Below are 20,991 nucleotides of genomic sequence, written 5' to 3'. Positions count from 1 at the left end.
AGTTATACAAAAGTAGAGTCAGCTTGCCGGAGATGAGTGATTATAGATTGCTCTGGAATTATCCTGGATTACTCCGCCGTTCACAAATACTAGTACTAAGTCCATCACCTACAGAGATCTGCAGGATGTATGAGACATCATGATGCATATGTAGGACATAGCTTAGAAGGATCATAGGATGCAAAGAGCGTCTTTCATTATCCAATGTGGGCGGGAAATCTTTTTAGTAAAAGGGTAAACATGGTTTAGAAGTATAGCGACTAACAATAGTTCGGGGAATAATCCGCATGCAATAACAATAGTCCTCCAAAACATGATTAAAGAAAAGTATAGACTCGTGACACTGGACATCTAGTTGTTCTCGACTTGCTCCGCCCATGTAGCACCGCTTGCAGATATCGGCGATAGGACCGCATCGAGCTTGGCCGCAGTAGAATCAGTGTCATCCGTGCTCTCCTTTTTACTACCACCAGGCAGGGAAGGGAACTCGGCTTCATTATCGATGACTGGAGCTGGGGCGGGTTTCTGCCCGGTGGAGCTTGGCTCATTCGTTGCGCCTTCAGAGGGTGGAATGTCTGGTCGTGGCCCACGACCGCGTCCACGACCACCTCTGCCACCACGACCTCGGCCTCGAGGGCTGTTGTGGGGGTGATTGTTCGTCTCTTCATCCGGCTGCGAGTCTCCAAAGTCTCGTCGAGAGTATCCAGAGACACCGCCGTGCATTCCGCGTCGGTATCCACCTCTACCTCCGCGAGGGTTATAATCTTCCTCCTGCTTCTGCGAATCCCACTCCCTCCCGCCCAGAGCCTGAAGTTTTCGCTGTCGATTGCGCTCTCGTTCGTTATCCATCACACGGCGATGTTGGCGTTCCTGGCGTCGCTTCTCTTCGGCAACCTTCTCTCGTTCAAGGAAGGAGGCTTGGTCGGCTTCAGCACGAGCGTGGGCGGCAGCCTTGCGGGCAGCGTTCTCCTTCGCCGCGGCGATACGTTGAGAGAGTTCCTCCTCTGTGAGTTTTGGCTGATAATAACCATCAGTAAATAGACCCTCACTCAATGAGAAGATAGCTGGTATACCTTTTTGATCCCACCTGTAGCACTCCGATCGCCGCGCACCGCTGGCACGCGTTGACCATTAGCCTCGGCGGAGGGTTTGGAGTCTGAGGCTGCATCGTCCTTCTTTGCTTGTTCTGTCGCTTCAGCAGACACATCCTTGGCGGGCTCTCCATTATTCTTCTCGCTCTGGGCGGCATCATCAGCGGACTTTGTCCTTGCTCCATCACCCCGCCTTGAAGCGGAATTCTGCGATCCTTGTCTGCCACCGCGTCCCTTTCCTCTGCCACGTCCTCGCCTTTCGCCTCCACGCGACCGTGACGGGGTTTCGGTACGGGGCGGCGGGGTTTGGGTCTCTAACGATAGCGATGCGACGTTCTCTTCGAGGGCTTGAACTTCCGGCGGGACCTCTGGCGCCGCGGCCACAGGCACGATCTCATCGTCGAACAGGTCATCGGCGCCACGAGTCTGCGCAAATTCGTCCATGACGGGGGTATCGGCAACGGGGTCGGTCATATTTCAAGATTCAATCGTGAAACGTGGGTGTTGTAAATCGTAATATATCTTGCCGATATCGAGCGGATCTGAAGGAATGCTGCACGCGCCCCCCCGCGGCGCAAGCAATTAGGCCAATGAGAGTGATCCGTGGGAGCTCGGGGAGGTCAGAGAGAGATGGGATCAGCGATCACGATTGTTAGCGGCGAATTTAGTCGGATTGTCCTCGGTGAGTTTGGAGAAAATACGGTGTCTCGCCCCAAATGGCCGGTCTTGCGCAAATTTTTGTCAGTGTGTGCTTTGTATGAATGGGCTATGAAGCCATTAAGGACCGGACTTTTACCTGCCAGCCACTTTCTTTGGGTGGAACCTATGATGCGATCGCCCCCCAGTCCCAAGGCGGTCTGGGCTGGTGGACCGCCTGGGTTTGTGGAGGCTGACTTTGGCTGCCAGGGGCTGGCCTTTAGGTACAGCTGTGGTTCTTCAACAATACTTCGCCCTTGTGAGTGAATCCCACAGCCTCAAGTGTCGTTTTGTTTTGTTTTGTTTCTTTTTCTTTTTCTTCTTTTTTTCGGTATCCTCTTCAAAATTTTACTTTTTAGTCTTTTAGTTCCTAGTTGGTTAAATATTATATACATTTTCATTGATCGTCTCCCTCTTTTATAAGCATACAGTAATGTTCATGAAGTTGTCTGGTATCTAGATCATCTTGTATGTACTACAACCGTCTCACTACTACTACCATTCAATTGCAAAGAAGATATATATCCTAGTCTCAGCTACAAAGTTATATCCTGATCGAGTACCTTCCTTTTCTTGCTTACTTTGCCGTTTCTCTGTTAGCTTGTCGAATCTGAGACTATCTCATGCTCCGCCGATAGCAGCACATATAGAATGACGTCTTCATCTTGTTTGATAGTAGTTTCGCGCGAGTTTTGCAAAATGAGGTTTTATATCGTCTATGATAGGCGAATAAATAATCATCAAGGCACAAATGCTTTGTCTATGGAATGCACATATATTTACAACACTTCAATATTCTACACGCACTGCCACGCGTTCTCATCAGTGTAGTTCCCTGGCCCCTTGTATACATTCCGGCGAGGGTAGCGACAGTGCTTGCGGGTGTACTCCACGGCCGAGCCCGCGCCATCGGTGAACTTAGCACCACGAATCGTCTCCGGGGCGATGCCCTTCTCCACCCACTGAACCATCGCCATGAGAACGTTGTTCTCCGGGTTGGCATCGTTATAGGTCACGAGCTGGTTTCCAATGCCGTATGCGCCGTCACCTCCACTGCAATGCGCCATTCCACTGATCTGGAAGAAGCGGTAGAACTCATCCAGTTGGTCCGGAGACGTGTTCATGGTTTCCGCGACGCGCGCGTAGTACAGCTTGGAGTTCTCCGAGCTGATGAGCTGGTCCATGAGTCCGTGGTAGGTGAGGACTTTGCCGCCGGCCTTGCGGAATGCGGAGATGTCTGCGTCCCAGGTCTGCAGGTTGAATGGGTTCTGCTTCAGAGCGACGGCCGCGTCGCGCACGGTGAACTTCGTTGCGTCCCAGTTGGGGTTCTCGTAGACGACATAGCGGTACCAGTCGGTGCTGTACTTGAACGGCTGACCGTTGTACATCATCGACGAGGCCATCACCTCGGAGCCAGGCTGCATGCGGGGATAAAGCAAGGTGCCGTTCGCTCCATACAGCGGGGAGAAGATCTCGCGAACGGTGTGGGCTTGCTGGCCCGTTAGACACTGCGTGGTGTTTTGGCCAGGCTTGCAGATGATAGCCTCAAGGACGGGGTTGCAAAGACTGGGGTCTTCGATAATGCCGTCCTCTGCTCCGTCGATACCATCGCATTGACGCAGGATCTCCTTATGGGTGATGTTCCACAGGTCGGGGGATAGGTATGTGTCTGACCCGACTGGCCCCGTGATTGGGTAGAAGTGGGCACTCCATGACATGAGGTTGATCATGTTGAATGCCGGTGCGCCGGCCACAACACCGTCAAAGTCATTGGGGTATTGCTGAACGGATTTGAATCCCTGCCGACCACCGGTGGAGCAACCGAGGTAGTACGACTTCTTGAACCCCTCCTCGTAGAAGAGCTTGGTCAATTGCTTGCCAACCACGACACCGGTGTGCACGGAACGATGTACAAAGTCTTCGAGGACCTCGGGGTGGTGGTAGAAAGGCTCTCCAGATGTTCCGTTGTGGCCGCTGTTGGCGCCGACCGTGGCAAACCCTAGGCCGGAGGTGTACGCTAGATCATAGTACTGGATACCTGTAAGGCGTTAGTATGAAGGCGTGCCATCTCCCATCGTGGTGCCCGGTAGAACATACAGCCTGAAAGACCACCGTTGCCCGTACTCAGGAAGCGGCCAGTGTAGTTTCTGGGGAGCCACGCTTCGAGGGTGATTTCACTGCTGTTCGAGGTTGCAACAGCCATGGCAATGCGGCACACATCCTCGGATACTACTTGAGAAGTTGTGCCGCAACTGGTTGGATTATCTGGCAAAGAAACATTGGTGCCACCCGGCACGTAATTGACAAAATTCACCCGCACGTTAGGCAGGGTTATTTTCCTTGCAAAGTCTGTACACTTGTCTTGAAACGCATCTTGGCTTGCCAGAGCGGCAGAGCCCGCAGTAAGAAAGGGCAGAAGCCGGCGAAGGGAAGGCATACTGGGTGTGATTGTGGTTCACGGAGACATTTTTCTCTGCCATGAGCTAGGTGACTCCATATATATAGCTGTGTCGGACATCCCGGAGACTGCTGACAGTCCGGGGCATGTTTATTGATGTTTTAAGCCGTCGGTACGTAAAGATCGGACGATATCCCGTGCCATATTTAGGGCTTTTCCGAAGTTTTGCCGGAGGAATGTACCATGGATTAGGTTAAGATAATCGGTATGTCAGAAGCTTGGTCGTGACGCGACGGATTTGTCGACAAGGAAAAGCCGGGATGAGGGAGGGAATTTCCAGCAGCGCTGAGTGGACAGGTCGCCGTCACCTTCAAATGAGGTCTCCACATCCCAGAGATCGTCGCATGGGGTCCCCCACAGAATGCGGAGAATTTCCCTGGTCACCCCGCGCAGGACGTTCGCTTGCCTGAAGGACTTGAGTATCGGCAGTTAAACCATCTCGGAGCCACATGAATACAGTGATCGGGCACTCTTCTCGGCATCGAGGGAACTGGACCCTAAATCCTGGTGAAATCGACTCGGCATCTCATGCAGTACATGCAGGACCTGTTCTTTTTCGTGTCACAAAAGAAAACCTGCAATATGTTCTTGCTCCTTTTAACTCGTCGTTGTCCCAGAAGTTAATATATCTGAGATGGCTTAGGACCGTAGAGAGGCGATATTGCATACATGTAGGAGGTAAGTAGTAGGGTGGCCTAGGCTCGGTCGGATCAAACCTGCATCGATCGCTGCCGAAAACCGTCTGGTTGCCGAATCTTTTTACCGCAGTCCACCGTAGTATCGATTAAGTCTAGCTCTTATTGACAGTTTGCCTACTTAGTATAATAGAGTGTACTATAATGTATGGTGGAAGTTTAATCGACGCGACAAGTACTTAACAATGTTAACATATTATAGAGCTTGTATGAAATCGTCATTGGATGTGCCTAGATCCTCGTTCGAGTGATCGCTTCGATAGATGATAACAATAATAACAATGATATTCATTAAGTAATGCAAAATAAGTCCGTGCCACCGTGATCAACACTTGTAGCAGATTGCGCACGCGCATGGTACAAGCGCTTTTTGGAAACTGGCGCAAACTTAGGAACGCAGAAAAGCAAAGCTTAGATACTTGTATGAGTCATGTAGAATACGAGAGATATAGTGGAGTTTTTATTGACTTTGCCAGCATAACGGCCATGGATGCATCATAGTGTCCTCATGGCCATGAATTGGACTAAAAGTGGAACAATTAGTTGTGGGATATTAGCCATAGATGCCGGTACTTACAAGCACTAATAATAAGCAATGCTAAAGCAACTTTCACGTTGTGAGATGCTATGACACTCAGAAGAAGACCATAAAAGGTCCACGAGGAGTATGGGCTAAAAAGCGGCCTTAAAGCGGGGGAGTCTTTATAACGCGCCGATGTCTCATCGATCATCGCCTGTAAATTGGCTGCAGTTGCGGCTGCCTTGTCAAGTAAAGCTTGCGAGATTTGTACGCTGGTTTGTAGTTTCTCTTGTAGCCTTGACTGGAACTCGACAGTTTCAGCTTGCTGTAACTGCGCCTTGTGTATATCTTCGGCTCTCGACTGGAGTTCTTTCAATTCTGTATCGAAAGTTCGCAGACGCTTCTGAGAGTTAGGCCATTCCATTCAGTTTCAGGGCATTACCAACCTCGGATATACTCATTTCTTGCTCGGACAGGAGCCCGAATCTTCCAGAGAGCCATTCCTGGGACAGTCAACACTTATTGTTCATTTGAGGCGGGCTCACCTACTAATGAAGAATCGAATGCCTCAATATTATGAAGCAATAGAGCCATATCATCTTGCAATACGGACTCTAGTTTCGATCGAAGGTTAACGGCGAGCTCGTTGTGTGACATAGCATTCTGTTGATGTGCCAACGCAATTTGCTCATTTGCAGACAGCACTTCGTTCAAAAGATCTTGAAAAGTGTATTGCAGCTTGCTAACCTCGGAGGATACATTTTGAATATTCTACCACTCGTTAGTTATGTTGCAGAGAAGGGCACTCGTAAAATCACCTCATCTAGAGCTGTTGCCCCAGCCTGAGCCCTTCCGAGCACCGAGGTAATAGTATTGACAACCAAAACGGCCCTGGCTTCAATATTGTAAAAAACATTTTCAATCATAGTCTTGAAGTGCGAGCGAGTTTCTTCCATGTCGTGAACCAGCCTGGCATTCATATTTGCAATCTCACTGGCGAAAGCTCTTTGCTGTGAAGATTGAGCAGCAGCCGTCCGCAAGGCTTCTTGAAGGCCCTGATTGAGTTTGTTAGAGCCCTGGACTACTGACCTATGGAGGTCCAGAAGCTCTTCCTTTTCGTTTTCAATCCTTGCAGCTTGACATATTACGAAAGCGTTCTGCCTACTGTTGCTATAAGAAGTCCACCATTGAGGTCTTGACTCCAGCGACTTGAGGCAGGATTCCAACAACTGGACTGGAATTGGGTCCACACCGTTGACCAGAATTCCACTCCTTAGGGAGAACCCAAAGATTCCTTTCTTCTGTGGCGGTGGAATAGTGACCGGAAGACAGGCATTGGGGATATGGGTCCCGGCACCTTCAAGTTCGCAGATAGCGAGTCTTGCTGCATACAATGATCTAGTATGCTCTAACACTCTATAAGTCTCAGAGTCGACATTATGTGTTTTCTCCCTAACAGACTGGCAGGATGTGACAAGCCTGGAGGCTGCGATGCGATTGCAGGAAGGAGACGACCTCATTGACTCTAGCAGCTGTACTGCTTCCTTGAACACGACGTCGTGCTGTATATCTTTTGAGGTTATTAAGGAAGCCAAGTCCACTTCCTCAAATGAACTGTTCTTGTGTACTAAAAGATCTATGTTTGGCGGCTTGATTAGTATGATCCATTTCGTCCTTTTGCAGGTAACGTACCACTTGCTGAATTGTCTGAGCTGCAGAGAGCTGAGAAAAGCAGAGAGAATAGAAATAGCATGGACAGCATGTGTGTAAGAAATGCTATAGTTGGACGTGGGCCAGCCATCCTTTTCAATACTTTTTTCTGGGGCTTCGATACACTAAGTGTTAAGAGAAGACGGGTTGGCTGAAAGTAAAAATAGTTCTTTGTTCAACTCAACGAAATAGACGACATATATGTAAAGATGGTAGACTAAAGACTGAAGTAATATAGTAATTGGCGATACAAGGGATCAATCGTCCTGCAGACAGTGTGAGGTGTTTGCAGTATAGATGAGTTAGAAAGAGATATAAGTAAAGGGTAGGTATGATATGAGACGAGGTGGACGATAAGACATCTCAAAACGACAATACAGACACCACAGCGACTCCTTTACGAAGACTTATTACATTTTGGATCCAGATATCACTGAAAAGCGACAGTGAGCTTGAATCGAAATCCTGATCTATACAAAGGCATGATCACGTGCGTAACATGCGCTAACCAGATCGGGAGTGCAGGGTCTCCGGCCAAAATCAAAGTCGGCATCGGAGATCCAAAGTAGTTGTCTTCCAGCAACAAACCCCAATTGTCATCATGTCGCGTTCCTTAACACAGAACTGCTTTAAGCAGATTTCCCGGGGCCCTTTGAGGCAGGGCTCACTGCCAATTTATCTCGCACCTGCGTTCTCGCACCCTCAACGGACACAACCATTTTCTACCACCTCACCAACGCAATCTCGAGTCGGCGGCGCCCCGATCTCCGTACCCCCCGAAGTCTCCCTCAAATTCATCGACTTGCCTCAGACACAAGTGAGAGGATTAGCGAAGGACATTCCGAAGACTGCAATCGAAGTTAAAGGGCCTTTGGGTATGGCACGCTCTTATGTCACCTATAGTTGAGATGAACAGCTTGACTTATGAATCCGTCACAGGTGAATTGACTCTGAGCATTCCCCCATTCTTGGAAGTTGCACATGATGAAGGCCTTCGGAAAGCGACTCTCTCCGTCCAGGATTCCTCAATCGCGCATCAGCGTGCTATGTGGGGTACGTATATCACGTCAATTGTCATTCACTTGTGTGTTTCTAACCGTTTTACGCCCTAGGAACCACTCGGGCACATCTACAAAACTACATCCTAGGAGTGTCGGAAGGTCACGTTTGCATTCTCAGTCTGGTCGGTGTCGGTTACAGAGCTACTGTCGAATCAACGGCGACCACCGTCGAACCTGAATACCCCGGCCAGCAATTCGTCTCCCTCAAGGTTGGGTACTCCCACCCGATTGAGTTGGGTGTCCCCCAGGGTGTCAAAGCAAGTACTCCGCAGCCGACCCGTATTTTGCTGGAGGGCGTCAACAAGAACGTTGTGACGAAGTTTGCGGCCGAAATCAGAGAATGGCGCAAGCCAGAACCATACAAGGGCAAGGGTATTTTCATCAACGGAGAGACAATCAAATTGAAGGCCAAGAAAATTCGGTAGACTTGGTGTCTCTGGTTCTGGGAAGAGGAACAGTGGTTATGTTTTACTGTACATGTATATCCAAGCATATTTGGTTTCTGTTCGCGATTGGTATCTATCTTATGTACTTCTAGACGCATCTAGCGTGAGCAATTTGACAAAGTTCGTTGCAAGTTGTTTTTATCATCACAGCTTCAGGACAATCTTCACAGCATCAATGACCTGGTCTTGGAGGGCCTTGGGTGCAGCGACAACTCCCTTGTTGGCAGCCAAGGTCCGGCCCTTGCTGAAATCCAATCGCTGACCGTAGATGTCCGTTACTTGGCCGCCAGCCTCACGCACGATGAGGTCCCCAGCGGCATGATCCCAGATCTTCTCTTGGTAGTCCTTCTTCACAGGCAGACGTAGATAGATATCACCGGCACCTCTGGCAATAGAGCAGTACTTGGCCTGAGAATCCAGTCGCACGCTGGGGGCGGTAATGCCAAGGCGCTGGGCAACAGCAGCATTGTCGCCCTGAGCCGAGTGGGCAGCCTCAACTCCTTCACAGAAGACGGCCTGCGCAATGTCTGGCACTGGACGCATGGAGATAGACTTGCTCTCAGCGAGAGCGCCGTTCTTCAGAGGCCGGCTGATGGAACCGGCGCCCTTGATAGCTGAGAAAAGGACTCCGTTACCAGCACCGCTGTTCTGGTCAACACCGATTGATGCAGACATAGTATCGGAGTCATTGACTGGTAGGTTGGGGCAGCCAATTGCTCCTACCTTGACGTCACCATCCTCAATCAAGCCGAGACAGACGGCATACTGGCCACCACGCAGGAATCCCTTGGTACCGTCGATGGGGTCCAAAGCCCAGATGCGACCCTTCGCGCCTCCCGCGCTCTTGCCCTGATCGATAATGTCCAGCATTGCTTCTTCACTTGGCAAGGGGCCACCAAGGATCTCATCGCTTTGGCTGTCCTCCAGCTTGATATCCTTAACCAGTCTCCAGATTTCGGCGCTCAGTCCTTTATCCTCACGGAGGGAACTGGCCTCTTCTTCGGCGACGATCTCATCGTTGGGGAAGTTCTTGCGGATAGCCTGGATGATCAGAGCCTGGGCACCAAAGTCACCGATCGTCACGGGTGACTTGTCATCTTTCGATACGGTACCCTTTGCCTTTTCGTTGAAGACCTTCTGAGTGAGAAGGGTAGCTCGCTGGACCGCGAGTTCGGCAATGTAGCGTTCCTGTTGGTAAGACATAGTTGTGACTTGAGTATTTGAGTGTGTAGGAGTAAGTAAGTGGGGGAAGAAGGAGCTGAGACGGTGGCGGCTTTTTAGGACGATGCTGGCACCCAGTAGGAGAGTGGAGCAGAGGACTAGACGGGAGAACAACCGTCGCGGTTGGCGAATTGAGAGACGGCCTGCCGATTTCGCAGACCGGTGACCCATTGATTAGGGGGCAGAAGTACGTAAGATGCTGCCCAGCAGCAATTGGAGGGAATTGGTCCTGTACTATTCTTGAATCCCGATAGCTGCTGCTGTGTATTGGACCGAGTGGGATGTAGCATGTGTAGAAGTCTATCGGCCAATCCGGCAGTTACCCCAACTTGTTTCACATTTTGCTGATACTTCCAGCGCCCCAGGCAACTAGGCATCCCAATGTTCCCCCGCCCTAGACCACATTAGGCTATGGCCGAGGGGCAGTGGGCAGTCACGAGATTGGTCATTACTACACAGTATCGCACGTCCCATGACGTCGAGGCAGGGACAAACAATCCTCCTCCTTTTTGTGTGTTTCTGCAAGGGCCAAAAGGCTATAACTGGCCTCAACTACTGTCGCTTTGAACCCGTCAAGTCACCGTGCGTCGGACTGAATCACTCGCGCCAAGACGAAGCGATAGCCTCCTCAACGGGTCTATTAACACGTCACTGTTCGGCTATTACTACCTACTCGTCTGGCCACTCCAACGTATCGCTAGACAACTTTCCGCTTCGGGCATTGAGCTTATCGCGGGGTGATAACTGTGGAATTGATCAGGCGAAAGGCGTTTTGCTTTGTTAGGCTGCACGTTCTTTTACACGGGCTGGATCTACGGGTCAGGTGGTGATTGACTATTTGAGTCTTCGTCCATCGTGTGGCTGCTATCAGTCTTGGGTATTTGTTTCAGAGAGTAATTAAACAAATTCTGGGAACTGCGACTTGAATTCAATTCATCATGTTCCATTCGTCGGTAAGTCCAGCCTGTGGGCATGTCTGTTCTAGGGACAACCTCTAGTTAGAGTATGTCTATTTGGACATATGATGTTAACATTGCGGAGCTAACACTGCTATATAGAAGCCATATTCGGCTGTATCGGTGCAGATTGAGGTTCTAACTAGCGAACAATATGATGTTGAAGACTCCAGCGGTATCGTTGATCTCATTGAAGCTGTAGTGATACAGGGCAGTGGCCCGACCGAAGCAAGTCGCGCCCTGCGTAAGAAGCTGTCAGTTATGTGCCCAACCAGTCTCGCATAGGCCCGTCCCTAATTGGCTTCTAGTAAATATGGAAACTTGCACCGCCAACTAAGAGCTCTCACTATACTCGATTTCCTGATCCAAAATGCCGGAGACCGCTTTTTACGGGAATTTGCAGACGAACCTCTACTGGAACGTTTGCGTATCGCCGCTACGGACCCCGTTTCTGATCCTCTGGTCAAAGAAAAATGCAAGCAGCTCTTCGGACAATGGGCTGTATCGTACAAGAACACACCCGGCATGGAACGGGTGACAGCCCTCTACAGGCAATTACCGAAACGCAAACAGCCGGCCAGTCAGGCTAAAGCAAGGTGCTCCGGGATTCTGGCACTTCTGATGAACCTCCAATGGGCCACACCGTATCTATCTCTGCGGGAAATGGCCCGGCTACAGTCCTAAGTGGCCCTAAACACAAGCACACTTCCAGCAGATCACTCAGGAAGGAGAAGAAAGAGAAGAAAGTTCGAGACAAGACCTTCAATCTGGAAAAGGAGAAGCCAGAAATGTTACAGACTCTCGCCTCTGCATCCGTCGCCAGCACGAATCTCCTAAACGCATTAAAACTAGTCAACCGAGAAACACATCGAGTGAGCGAAGATGCAGAGGTCCTCAACCGGTTTGAAACATGCAAGCAGCTCAGGCGCCAGATTCTTCGTTACATCCAACACGTAGAAAGCGAGGAATACCTGGGCAGTCTCATACATGCCAATGAGGAACTCGTTACCGCCCTTATGGCGTTTGAAGTCCTAGACAAAAGCGTGGATTACGATAGTGATAGCGATCAGGATGTCCTTGAGTCTGGCTGGAGCCCTGACCGCGACGACCGTGATCTTCAAGAGTCATTCGCGGGGCTTGTTGTCAACCCCCCCAGGCCACCTCGGCCTGCTCGGCCGATGAGCATATCGATCCCCTCGTCGTCCAAGCAGCGCGTGTATAACAGTGATAGTGAGTCCGACAGCGAAGAAGACGATGATGAGGACAATCCATTCGGTGATCGCAATGCCATTCGTACTCCAAACAAGGAGATATCCCAACCTACCTGGTGAGCAAGTTCGTTCCCTCCTGACTTTCCCCACTAATCTCTTCTAGGAAAGAGGTTTAGACCCGACACTGCATGACTAAATACCATTCTTCTTTGTCCTTTTTCTCTTTCTTTCAAATTCTGATTGCAGACCTTTGCATTACATTTTAACGGAGTTACGTGCCCGATGATAATGCTCTATAGGTTGATCACGACGCTGCTACTAGCCTGGAGTATGATTTATGACAGTTAGTGGTGATAATTATTATATATTTTCTCTATTTAATCCTTCTGTACGCTTTGACATGTACGACTAAGCATTAGGAGTATTACTATACCAATAAAGTGCTATTTTCTCAAGACAAACCCCTTCATGGCCATAATTGTAAAGTCACTACCATAAAGAGGCAATATATCCGAACGGCCCCGAGGAACGGTTTTAACCCGCATTCTGACTTCAACATACTAGTTACCGAAGCACTATGACTAACCCCCAGCCCCCTCACTGAGGTGGTACCGCCTCCTCAAGGGACCTATTTATTGTTACCAAACACTCATGTGGAATTGACCACAAGGCTAGTCGGTGAATCCCAACCGAGTACTAGAATGTCTCCAACTCAGTCTGCCTCTAGCCTCGCAGCTCATCCCCAAGATGCTCGGGGAAGCTCAGTGTCGGAGCAAACACCGCTCCTTGCGGAACAAGGTCTCAATGCGACCACGGAATCTCAGGAGCGCCAAGACCATCTAGTACAGGAACACACTACAAAAGAAGTGATCCTGATTATGGGAAGTGTATGGGTGGGGGTTTTTTGGCTGCTTTAGGTATGCCTTGACAGTCGTATGTGGTAGAGGACGGAAAATAGCTGACTCTACTAGACACGACTGTTGTTGCCACTTTAACTGGTCCTATTTCGTCCTCATTCCAATCATTCTCGCTCCTCTCATGGTTGGCAACCGGGTATCTCATTGCTAATGCCGCCTCCCAACCGCTGAGCGGACGGTTAACTGACATCTTCTCTCGACGTACCGGCCTGGTATTCTCCAATGTCTTCTTCGCAGTTGGTAACTTGGTATGCGGCTTGGCCAAAAGTGAGGGCGTCATTGTGTTAGGCCGTATTATTGCAGGGATTGGTGGAGGTGGTATCCTTACGATTTCGGTGTTTGTCACCTCCGACTTGGTGCCTCTTAGGAAACGAGGGGTCTGGCAAGGTTTTGGCAACATCTGCTACGGAGCCGGAGGTGGATTGGGCGGCGTGTTCGGGGGATGGATCAACGACACGCTGGGATGGCGATGGGCTTTCTTAATTCAGGTCCCGTTTGTTGTAGTCTCAGGCATTCTCGTTGCAGCCAAGTTGGATCTACCTGTCAAGGAATCAGGAAAGGCTAAATTGAAGCGAGTTGATTTCCTTGGAGCGATCACGCTGGTCATCGCCCTCGTTCTCTTCCTTCTCGGGCTCAATACTGGTGGAAATCAGCTTCCATGGACACATCCACTGGTTCTAACAGCATTTCCTCTCTCCGCCATGTTCTTGATACTTTTCGTTTACATCGAAGCGAATATCGCGTCCGAGCCTGTGATTCCCGTTCGATTGCTTCTCAACCGGACCGTCTTTTCTGCCTGCCTTACGAACTGGTTAGATGTCATGGCAGTGTACGGGCTCATTTTTTACTTGCCACTCTTGTTCCAAGTCCAGGGCTCTTCAGCGACCGGCGCTGGCATAAAATTGATCCCCCAGGCAATTGGAACGTCGCTCGGCTCGTTGGGGGCTGGGATACTCATGCGTGCAAGTGGGAGGTATAGGCTGTACAGCATGGTATCCGTGTCCCTCCTCATTGTCTCCAATGCTCTCATCTGTACTTTGACCCTCGATTCTCCTTCTTGGCAGCCTTTCATCTACTTCCTTCTTATGGGAGTTGCCTTTGGCGCCATTCTCACCATCACACTTGTGGCACTTGTTTCTGCCGTGGATCATGAACATCATGCTGTGGTCACATCGGCGTCCTACGCTTTTCGCAGTACAGGAAGCACAATTGGTATCACCGTCGCTTCTGCGGTATTCCAGAACATGCTGAAGTCCGGGCTTTGGTCACGGTTTGGTGACCGGGAGGATGCGAAGGAAATGATCCCACGAATCAGGGACAGTCTGGATGAACTTCGGAAACTCCCTGCTGACTGGAAGCCTGGGGTATTGGCGACGTACATGGAGTCCTTACGGGCTGTGTTCCTTACTCTACTTGGACTCACTATCTTAGGGGCATTGGCCAGTCTGGGTATGCGCGAACACAAATTGCATACGAACCTGGCACGTGCCGAATTATCGGATGCAGATGCCGACACAGAATAAAGAGGATGGTATAGATGTATAGGGTGGATCATTTGGGTTATCACCGTATAACCCGAGTATGGATAGAAAGTATGTACATACTATATGCAACGGAAGAGAGTTGCTTTATATATGAGATCTCTTGATTGAGTTATCACTCGGACGCTAAGCCTAAACTTAACTATGATCACTGCCGCTGCTACTTTACCTACTACTGTGCTCTATCAGTATGTCTCGCAAAAAGCCACTTGGTGCTGTCAGAGCGACATCATGGATCCCATTGAATGCCGGGAGCCAATTAGAACCCAGCGAGTCCATGGACAACCTCAGGCCGGTGATGCAGCACACCGCCTTCCACCAATCAACTTCGATGCCTTGCAAACGAGGCCGCCGCCTGTAGCCGTTCGTCAACTGATCGGATTCCATGACACTGTCAGCTCACTTTCCGGCTCAACCAACTCTCGGTTTCCGATTTCCAAGGGAAAGGGACGGATTAGGTAGTAGTCTTTCATCTTGCGGATTCTAATCTCCCCCCACCACTGACATTAACCCTAGTCCTGCCGAGCGGAAGCCAAGTTACATCCTAACTGGTGGCGTTGAGGTCCCATCGGCGCAGAAGGACGTGGCGGCGCCCACTCGAAGAAGCGGAGCATCAAAAGACAAACTTGACGTTCGAGTTTCGCGCCCAAGTTCCGTCCTTTATACCTTGACCAACTATATAACCACACCGCTTTTCGATCTTTCCTTTGATCAGACCACCCATCCTGTAACACGTTTCGCACCAAAACCGGACACTTGCATGGATCTCGCGCTACTTTTCGTCGTTGGAGGAGTGGTTGGGCGCAAGTGAAGTGATCCCATTTTTATATTACACGGCGGGTCGACTGAGCGAAACTCTGGCCAACTCTAATGCTTTTTTTTCCCTTCCAATTCTCTATCGTCGAATTGCATACACCAAGACCGTGGTTTTCCCAAATATCGCCAATCAAGCCTATATCTTCAGCATACTCCTACTCTTGACGATACACACCTCTATCCTCACAACCATCGGCTCGACTGATTGAAAATATCGATACCGATACTCCTGAAACTTACTTTACTTCGATTTATTTTCTGCTATGACAGTTGACCACCGAGCAGATCCCTCATTCAGTGCTGTCTCAAGTGCTGTCGCAAACACTCCGTGGCCGACTGAAATGGAGGTTGATGGAGGCGGGGAAAAAGTAGTTGAGAACAAAGAGCGTTCTACCATCACATCGCACGAACTGCCGAATAACGATGTTGTCTCGCCGGCACGCCGCCGGAAACACTTGCTATTGTCTACAGAAAGCGCCTTCGTCGACAATGTGCTCTCGTCCCTCGTTCAACATCCTGACATCGAGTTACGACTGATCACGGACGAGCCGTCCGCGCTTCTCTCTGGTGCGAACAAGGTTCCCCACTACATGGACACAGTAGATAGTCAGACTTTTGAGAGAAAAACAGGTGCTCGGAGGTGGCTGAAGGCAAAGGCTGCAGACCTCTGCGAATGGGCGGATATGCTACTTGTTGCTCCCATAGACGCTGGAACGTTGGGATCGATGCTATATGGCCTGACCAACACATTGACACTTGCGCTTCTCCGCGGCTGGATATCCTCAAAACCTGTCGTCCTAATACCGGGCATGACTGTATCAGAATGGCACCACCCATTAAATGCTAGACAGCTTAAGGAGGTAGACCAACATTGGCCTTGGGTTAGTGTGATATCGCCTGTCCTGATGAAATCCACCAATCCCGAGGAGCTTGTCCAGCTTCCTTGGGGTGGCTTAGAGGAGCTTCATGAAACTATTGAAAAAACCCTAGGCTTGTCTTTTGGTCAATCTTCAACAGAGCCTAATCAGTCCGAAGTTCTGAAAGTTCCGTCGGGAGAGAAATCATCGCTAAATACGGCTGCTACGACTTCACGGCACCCCCCTCATCGGACCGATAAGGGCTCGCGGTCGTTACCAATGGAACTGTGGTTGGATATTTTCGAGGACAACTTGCGAGATTGGGAGATCGCAAAAGCAGTCGGTATTCCAACAAATCTTCCTGTTCCTAAGGAATGGCAAAGCCACCTTCTTAAGATGTCGGCCCCTGCCTCCCTCGAATATACAATTCTCCGGGGCTCCTTCGCAGCAATCAAGAAACGCATTGACAGCTTGCCACGGTGGAAACCGATCTCCGATCTTGCCTGTCACCTGATCTTCAAATTCTCACGAACCGATATTCTTTCATACCTAACGGAGAACCACCTTGATCTTCTATGGACAACCTCTCGCCTCACTAACCTGCCGTACCGTGCATCTGCCATTTACGGAAACCCCAACATCCTAACTTGGTGGCGTGATGCCCCGGCGCTTCCTACCAAGGAGTACATCGCCGATGCAATGGATGGTGCCTCTCGTGCTGGCTTCGTCAATGTCCTCGAATGGTGGCGTACATCCGGCCTCGAACTACGGTACACTGAGCGAGCACTCGAGTCAGCCAGCGCGGAAGGCCGTGTGGCCGTTCTAGACTGGTGGAAAAAGGCCTCCGCCAACGCACCCCCATCGGATCCCATCCCCCTCAAAGTCGGCAAATCCGTCCTCCTAGCAGCGCAATCCGGCCGCACAGCTTCCCTCGCCTGGTGGGACGCCTCAGGCATAGCTTACAGCCACGCCGAATCAGTGGCCCGCATCGCCAGCACACACGGCCACGTCCACGTACTCGATTTCTGGTATCGACTTAAAGGCGCCAAGATGATATTCGACTCGCAGGTCCTCGTCGGACCGACAAAGAACGGACACGACAACGTCCTCGAATGGTGGCGACAGAGCGGCCTCCGCGTCGAGTTCAAGACGTGCGATATCGAAGAGGCCCTCGAAGACGCAGACCCCGTGTCCGGTGCCGAAGAAAGGGTTCGGCGGTGGTGGGCTCGCAATGGGCTCAACCTTGGCGTCGGGACGAGCGAATGGATGAAAACGAAGGTGTTGTGATTGTACTTCTTAGGCTCCCCCCTTTTTTTCTCCTTCCGTTTGTATAATGACTTGATCGGATTCCTATTGTTAGAAATACCCCCTATTTGGCTTTACGGATTACGGAGCATAACTGGTTACGCACTTGATTATATAGGTATAGCCTATAAAATAAATTGAAACTGTCTATAATGGCTGGAGTTTTCATTCTCTGGCCTTGTTACCTGCTAAATATCAAGTTCATGCGTAATGTTCTCGTGATGACTATATTTAGAAACAGTCAAGGCATGTAGAAACTCTTTATGTACTTTAGCAGAATATGGTCTTTTATCCATGCTATCACAGAATTGTGGTACATTACATTAGACATTATCTAGTATGCTTCGATATGTGTAGGGAGTGTATATACTACGATCTTAATTAGACAGGGCTGACTTATGTTAACATGTCCACAAGCCTGGCTAAGGTGAAAAGACATATGAAGAAAACGTAGAAGAGAAAATCTTTCCCCTGGATATATCATCAATATAGGTACTTGTATCATGTTGCCTAGACGTCTGTGCACTACAAAGCTTAGAAATGAACACGATAGAATCAATAGGGTCAAACACAGGAATGGGTGTTCTTCATGTTCACTTCTGGGTTAGAGATCAACTAATAGTCTGGGTTCCGTTGAGGCAGGTCTTCCCAGACCGTTTTCTTCACCGGCGAATGCTTCACCGGCGAATGCTTCACTAGGTCGGCTGCGAAGCCCAGAGTCTCCTCAAGTACCGTCCGAAAATCTTCATTCTCCAGCAGTTTTTCAAGATGTTCATGGGAAATGTGCACAAGGATATCGCGGAGGCCTCTGTCGTCCTTGTGGGTACGCTGGTATGCCTCTGAGATGGCTGTAGGATAGTCGTCCATGTTCCAGCATGTCCTAGCGATGGTTTCAAACTTGTCTTTGGCCTTCTGCTTGAGCAGTGGAACCCCAAATTTGTCGGCAACTTGATATACATTGATATTGAATAGCATGGGTGAAACACGGCCAAGATTGCTACCGCTACTGTCGTACTCGAATCCGTACATGAAATGGATCATGGCCTCTATAGTGCGCGGATCATCGCTCTTGAGTTGGACCGTGTTGTCGACTGATTCCTATGTCTAGTATTAGTATATGTCCACTTAGCGATGCGTCCATAGCTCCTTACTGTCCAGTTTCCCTTGAACAAGCGGGAGAAATACGCAGACTGCCCACAGACAACCAGTCGATGGACTTTGAATTCTTGATCTGCTGTGCATATAGTCAGGTCGGAGAAGTCGGACGAGATGAAGAACCTATGCACTCTTTAGCTTGTGGTCACCAAGAGCAAGGTAAAAAAAAAGACAGACTTCTTGATACTAGCAGATAAATCACCAACTTCTTGAACAGAGCTCTCTTCGTGATAAATATTGACCTCCTTCTGTTCAATACTCGCCGACCGTGAAGCCATTTCTGCTTGTGGATCGCCCGCCTGATAATCAGGGGGTAATTGAGGCCTCTTGTTGAAACCTTTCTTATGGGGCCTGAGATAGCCTGGGGGAGTGATCAAAGAAGCAAAGGAGTAAGCTTTCTGTTGAAGTGAGTATAAGTAGGCTGCGCAGTCAACATATTGTTATGTATTGGATTAGCGAGCACATTCACTGCAGCCTCGTTAGGTAGCCTTGCGTTTAGATCCAAATGGTGAATCGCTGCCCGTCTTACCCCGCCATGCTTGCGGCTGTCTGGGGCTATGATAACCTGGTCTTACAGGAGGGGGGGGGGGGGGGTGTCTAAAAGTATGTGACCCCCAATGTATGGACAGAGGTGGTTTTTGGAGTAGAACTCATGTTTATTGGAGTGTTGTAGCGCTTGGATGTAGTCGTCATTGGGGAGCTTGGAGATTCTGTTGGTGGAGGGTATAGGGATGTCATCTTTCCGTGGAGTGTAGGGATAGAAGGCTACGATAGGCTCCCGAGGTGCTTTATGGTGGCAAGGCCTTATTTAGTTGACTATGAGCTGTGAGTTGAAGTGCTCTATTATGATGGTAGTAGTTGGATGGCTGTGATGTTTGGAATGAGGATTACAGAGCCTGGGTCGAGAGTGAGCCCTGAGGTGGTCACCTGCCTTTTGGAAGACTCACGAAACAACAAAGATGTTCACATGACTTACAGATTAGAATCTGGGTGCAAGAATAGGAGCAGCAGAGTGGTTAATAATTAAGAAATATGCAATTTGGAATATAGTACGTAGCATGTCACTAGCAAATAGGAGTATGTAGACAATAGCTTTCATGAGAAGCTCCACTTCGGAGGCACTAGAAGCATCTTAGATCTCTGGAAGTCATTTCAGAATCTACGTAATACTCGCTAGTCTTAGGAAAGGAGAGGAAGCAGATTGAGGAAAAGGAGTAACTGATCCATATATCCGTTAAGTGTTTACATTGCAGTCTCTATGTGGCCACCTCAGGCTATAGAAAGAATTCGGTACGATTCAATACGGTATCCATGCGGTGGTTGAAGTCGGCTATACGCGCCTCATACAAAGATCGGTATCAAAATGACACCAGAATTGTCGCCGTAGGAAATCGAATCAATCGATCGTGAGCGACCCCTGATATGCAGGATTGAATCAAGACAAACCGTAGGAAAGTCCCCGACTACACCAGGCAGTGGATAGTAGTCGATACCGATCCCCTTAACGGAATTAGTAGCTAAGTTAGCTCCTCTCGGGATCCCCACAATTTGATAATAAGGACAATGGGTCAGCTAAGCGCCGAGACTAGCTATACTATCGATCCATATCAACCCAAGGGCGAAAGGGGAGTTAATGTCGCCAATAAATTGAATATTCTGACATCTCATTTCACAGCGGTCCGATACCTCATTCGACTAAGTAATACAAGGACTCAAGGGACTCCCCCGACGGACAGGAAATTAATCATTTGAAACAACATGTCTTTGACGAACATCTGACTCGTAATCTGGCCGGGTCTCTTCGGGAGAACGTTGGGCTTGATTAGCTCCAACACAGCCACTCTAAAATAGATTTATGATCGACAGCAGAGAACTGCAGGACTAGAACAATGACCGCAAATGAGACGGAGGGGTTAAATCGCGACCCGAGTGGGTCAGTCGTAGTCCTCTATCGTGGAGATGATGGAGTCGGCAAATGAAGCAGCAGAAAGGAGAAGCGAACGTCTGCCCCAGTTTGGATCACAGCTGGACCAGACCAAAAGGAAAAAGGGGAGGGGAAAATGATAAGGGAAAAGGAACCATGACCACGGACTCCCGTGCAGCATCACGTGGGGGGTGTCCATCACAGTTGCTTTATTAGTTGATTCCTGACGCTGGTTAGTCCATCTCTTATTTCTCAGCTATTTCCCTTCTCCTCTCCTCTTTTTCCAAATCCTTCTCATCATTTGAGTCTTCCTCATAATCCTACATCCCCTTCCAAGGTCCCTTCACTGACTGTTCCGCCATTCCCGTGCGTGCAGTTATACAGTTGTCCGTCTTACTTCTATATAACTTT

General features: G+C 49.5%; 9 protein-coding genes across 9 annotated transcripts; 4 read left to right on the top strand and 5 right to left on the bottom strand.

Moving 5' to 3' along the window:
• Positions 1-165: 165 nt before the first annotated feature.
• Positions 166-1,565, bottom strand: ANOM_005163 (uncharacterized protein; the record flags this gene model as incomplete). The annotated part of the gene is made up of 2 exons (XM_015550420.1): positions 166-1,017; positions 1,074-1,565. 2 exons carry the CDS (start codon positions 1,563-1,565, stop codon positions 352-354), a joined length of 1,158 nt encoding a protein of 385 aa, XP_015406392.1. The 3' UTR covers positions 166-351.
• A 1,019-nt stretch (positions 1,566-2,584) lies between these two features.
• Positions 2,585-4,224, bottom strand: faeB-2 (putative feruloyl esterase; the record flags this gene model as incomplete). Its single annotated transcript, XM_015550419.1, has 2 exons — positions 2,585-3,825; positions 3,885-4,224. The coding sequence occupies 2 exons, from the start codon at positions 4,222-4,224 to the stop codon at positions 2,585-2,587; spliced, it is 1,581 nt and encodes a 526-aa protein (XP_015406393.1).
• A 1,211-nt stretch (positions 4,225-5,435) lies between these two features.
• ANOM_005161 (putative nuclear membrane fusion protein Kar5) lies at positions 5,436-6,980 on the bottom strand (the record flags this gene model as incomplete). Its single annotated transcript, XM_015550418.1, has 5 exons — positions 5,436-5,464; positions 5,518-5,860; positions 5,907-5,963; positions 6,010-6,231; positions 6,279-6,980. 5 exons carry the CDS (start codon positions 6,978-6,980, stop codon positions 5,436-5,438), a joined length of 1,353 nt encoding a protein of 450 aa, XP_015406394.1.
• Positions 6,981-7,771: 791 nt separating this feature from the next.
• Positions 7,772-8,656, top strand: ANOM_005160 (mitochondrial 54S ribosomal protein uL6m; the record flags this gene model as incomplete). Its single annotated transcript, XM_015550417.1, has 3 exons — positions 7,772-8,045; positions 8,110-8,223; positions 8,283-8,656. 3 exons carry the CDS (start codon positions 7,772-7,774, stop codon positions 8,654-8,656), a joined length of 762 nt encoding a protein of 253 aa, XP_015406395.1.
• Positions 8,657-8,821: 165 nt separating this feature from the next.
• Positions 8,822-10,069, bottom strand: ANOM_005159 (3'(2'),5'-bisphosphate nucleotidase; the record flags this gene model as incomplete). Its single annotated transcript, XM_015550416.1, has 1 exon — positions 8,822-10,069. One exon carries the CDS (start codon positions 10,067-10,069, stop codon positions 8,822-8,824), a length of 1,248 nt encoding a protein of 415 aa, XP_015406406.1.
• Positions 10,070-10,404: 335 nt separating this feature from the next.
• Positions 10,405-12,282, top strand: ANOM_005158 (LSB5 family protein). The gene is made up of 5 exons (XM_015550415.1): positions 10,405-10,851; positions 10,957-11,108; positions 11,163-11,531; positions 11,579-12,181; positions 12,229-12,282. Exons 1-5 carry the CDS (start codon positions 10,837-10,839, stop codon positions 12,239-12,241), a joined length of 1,152 nt encoding a protein of 383 aa, XP_015406405.1. The 5' UTR covers positions 10,405-10,836; the 3' UTR covers positions 12,242-12,282.
• Positions 12,283-12,766: 484 nt separating this feature from the next.
• On the top strand, positions 12,767-14,505 carry ANOM_005157 (putative MFS multidrug transporter; the record flags this gene model as incomplete). Its single annotated transcript, XM_015550414.1, has 2 exons — positions 12,767-12,950; positions 13,037-14,505. The coding sequence occupies 2 exons, from the start codon at positions 12,767-12,769 to the stop codon at positions 14,503-14,505; spliced, it is 1,653 nt and encodes a 550-aa protein (XP_015406398.1).
• A 1,097-nt stretch (positions 14,506-15,602) lies between these two features.
• Positions 15,603-17,483, top strand: ANOM_005156 (uncharacterized protein; the record flags this gene model as incomplete). Its single annotated transcript, XM_015550413.1, has 1 exon — positions 15,603-17,483. One exon carries the CDS (start codon positions 15,603-15,605, stop codon positions 17,481-17,483), a length of 1,881 nt encoding a protein of 626 aa, XP_015406397.1.
• A 633-nt stretch (positions 17,484-18,116) lies between these two features.
• Positions 18,117-18,934, bottom strand: ANOM_005155 (BTB/POZ domain-containing protein; the record flags this gene model as incomplete). Its single annotated transcript, XM_015550412.1, has 3 exons — positions 18,117-18,599; positions 18,653-18,779; positions 18,834-18,934. 3 exons carry the CDS (start codon positions 18,932-18,934, stop codon positions 18,117-18,119), a joined length of 711 nt encoding a protein of 236 aa, XP_015406400.1.
• Between the last annotated feature and the right edge of the window lie 2,057 nt (positions 18,935-20,991).

Source organism: Aspergillus nomiae, assembly GCF_001204775.2.
Source record: "Aspergillus nomiae NRRL 13137 chromosome Unknown contig00155, whole genome shotgun sequence".
Classification (NCBI taxonomy): domain Eukaryota; kingdom Fungi; phylum Ascomycota; class Eurotiomycetes; order Eurotiales; family Aspergillaceae; genus Aspergillus; species Aspergillus nomiae.
Note: the sequence above shows the minus strand (reverse complement) of the source record. Positions and strands in the feature narration are given on the sequence as shown.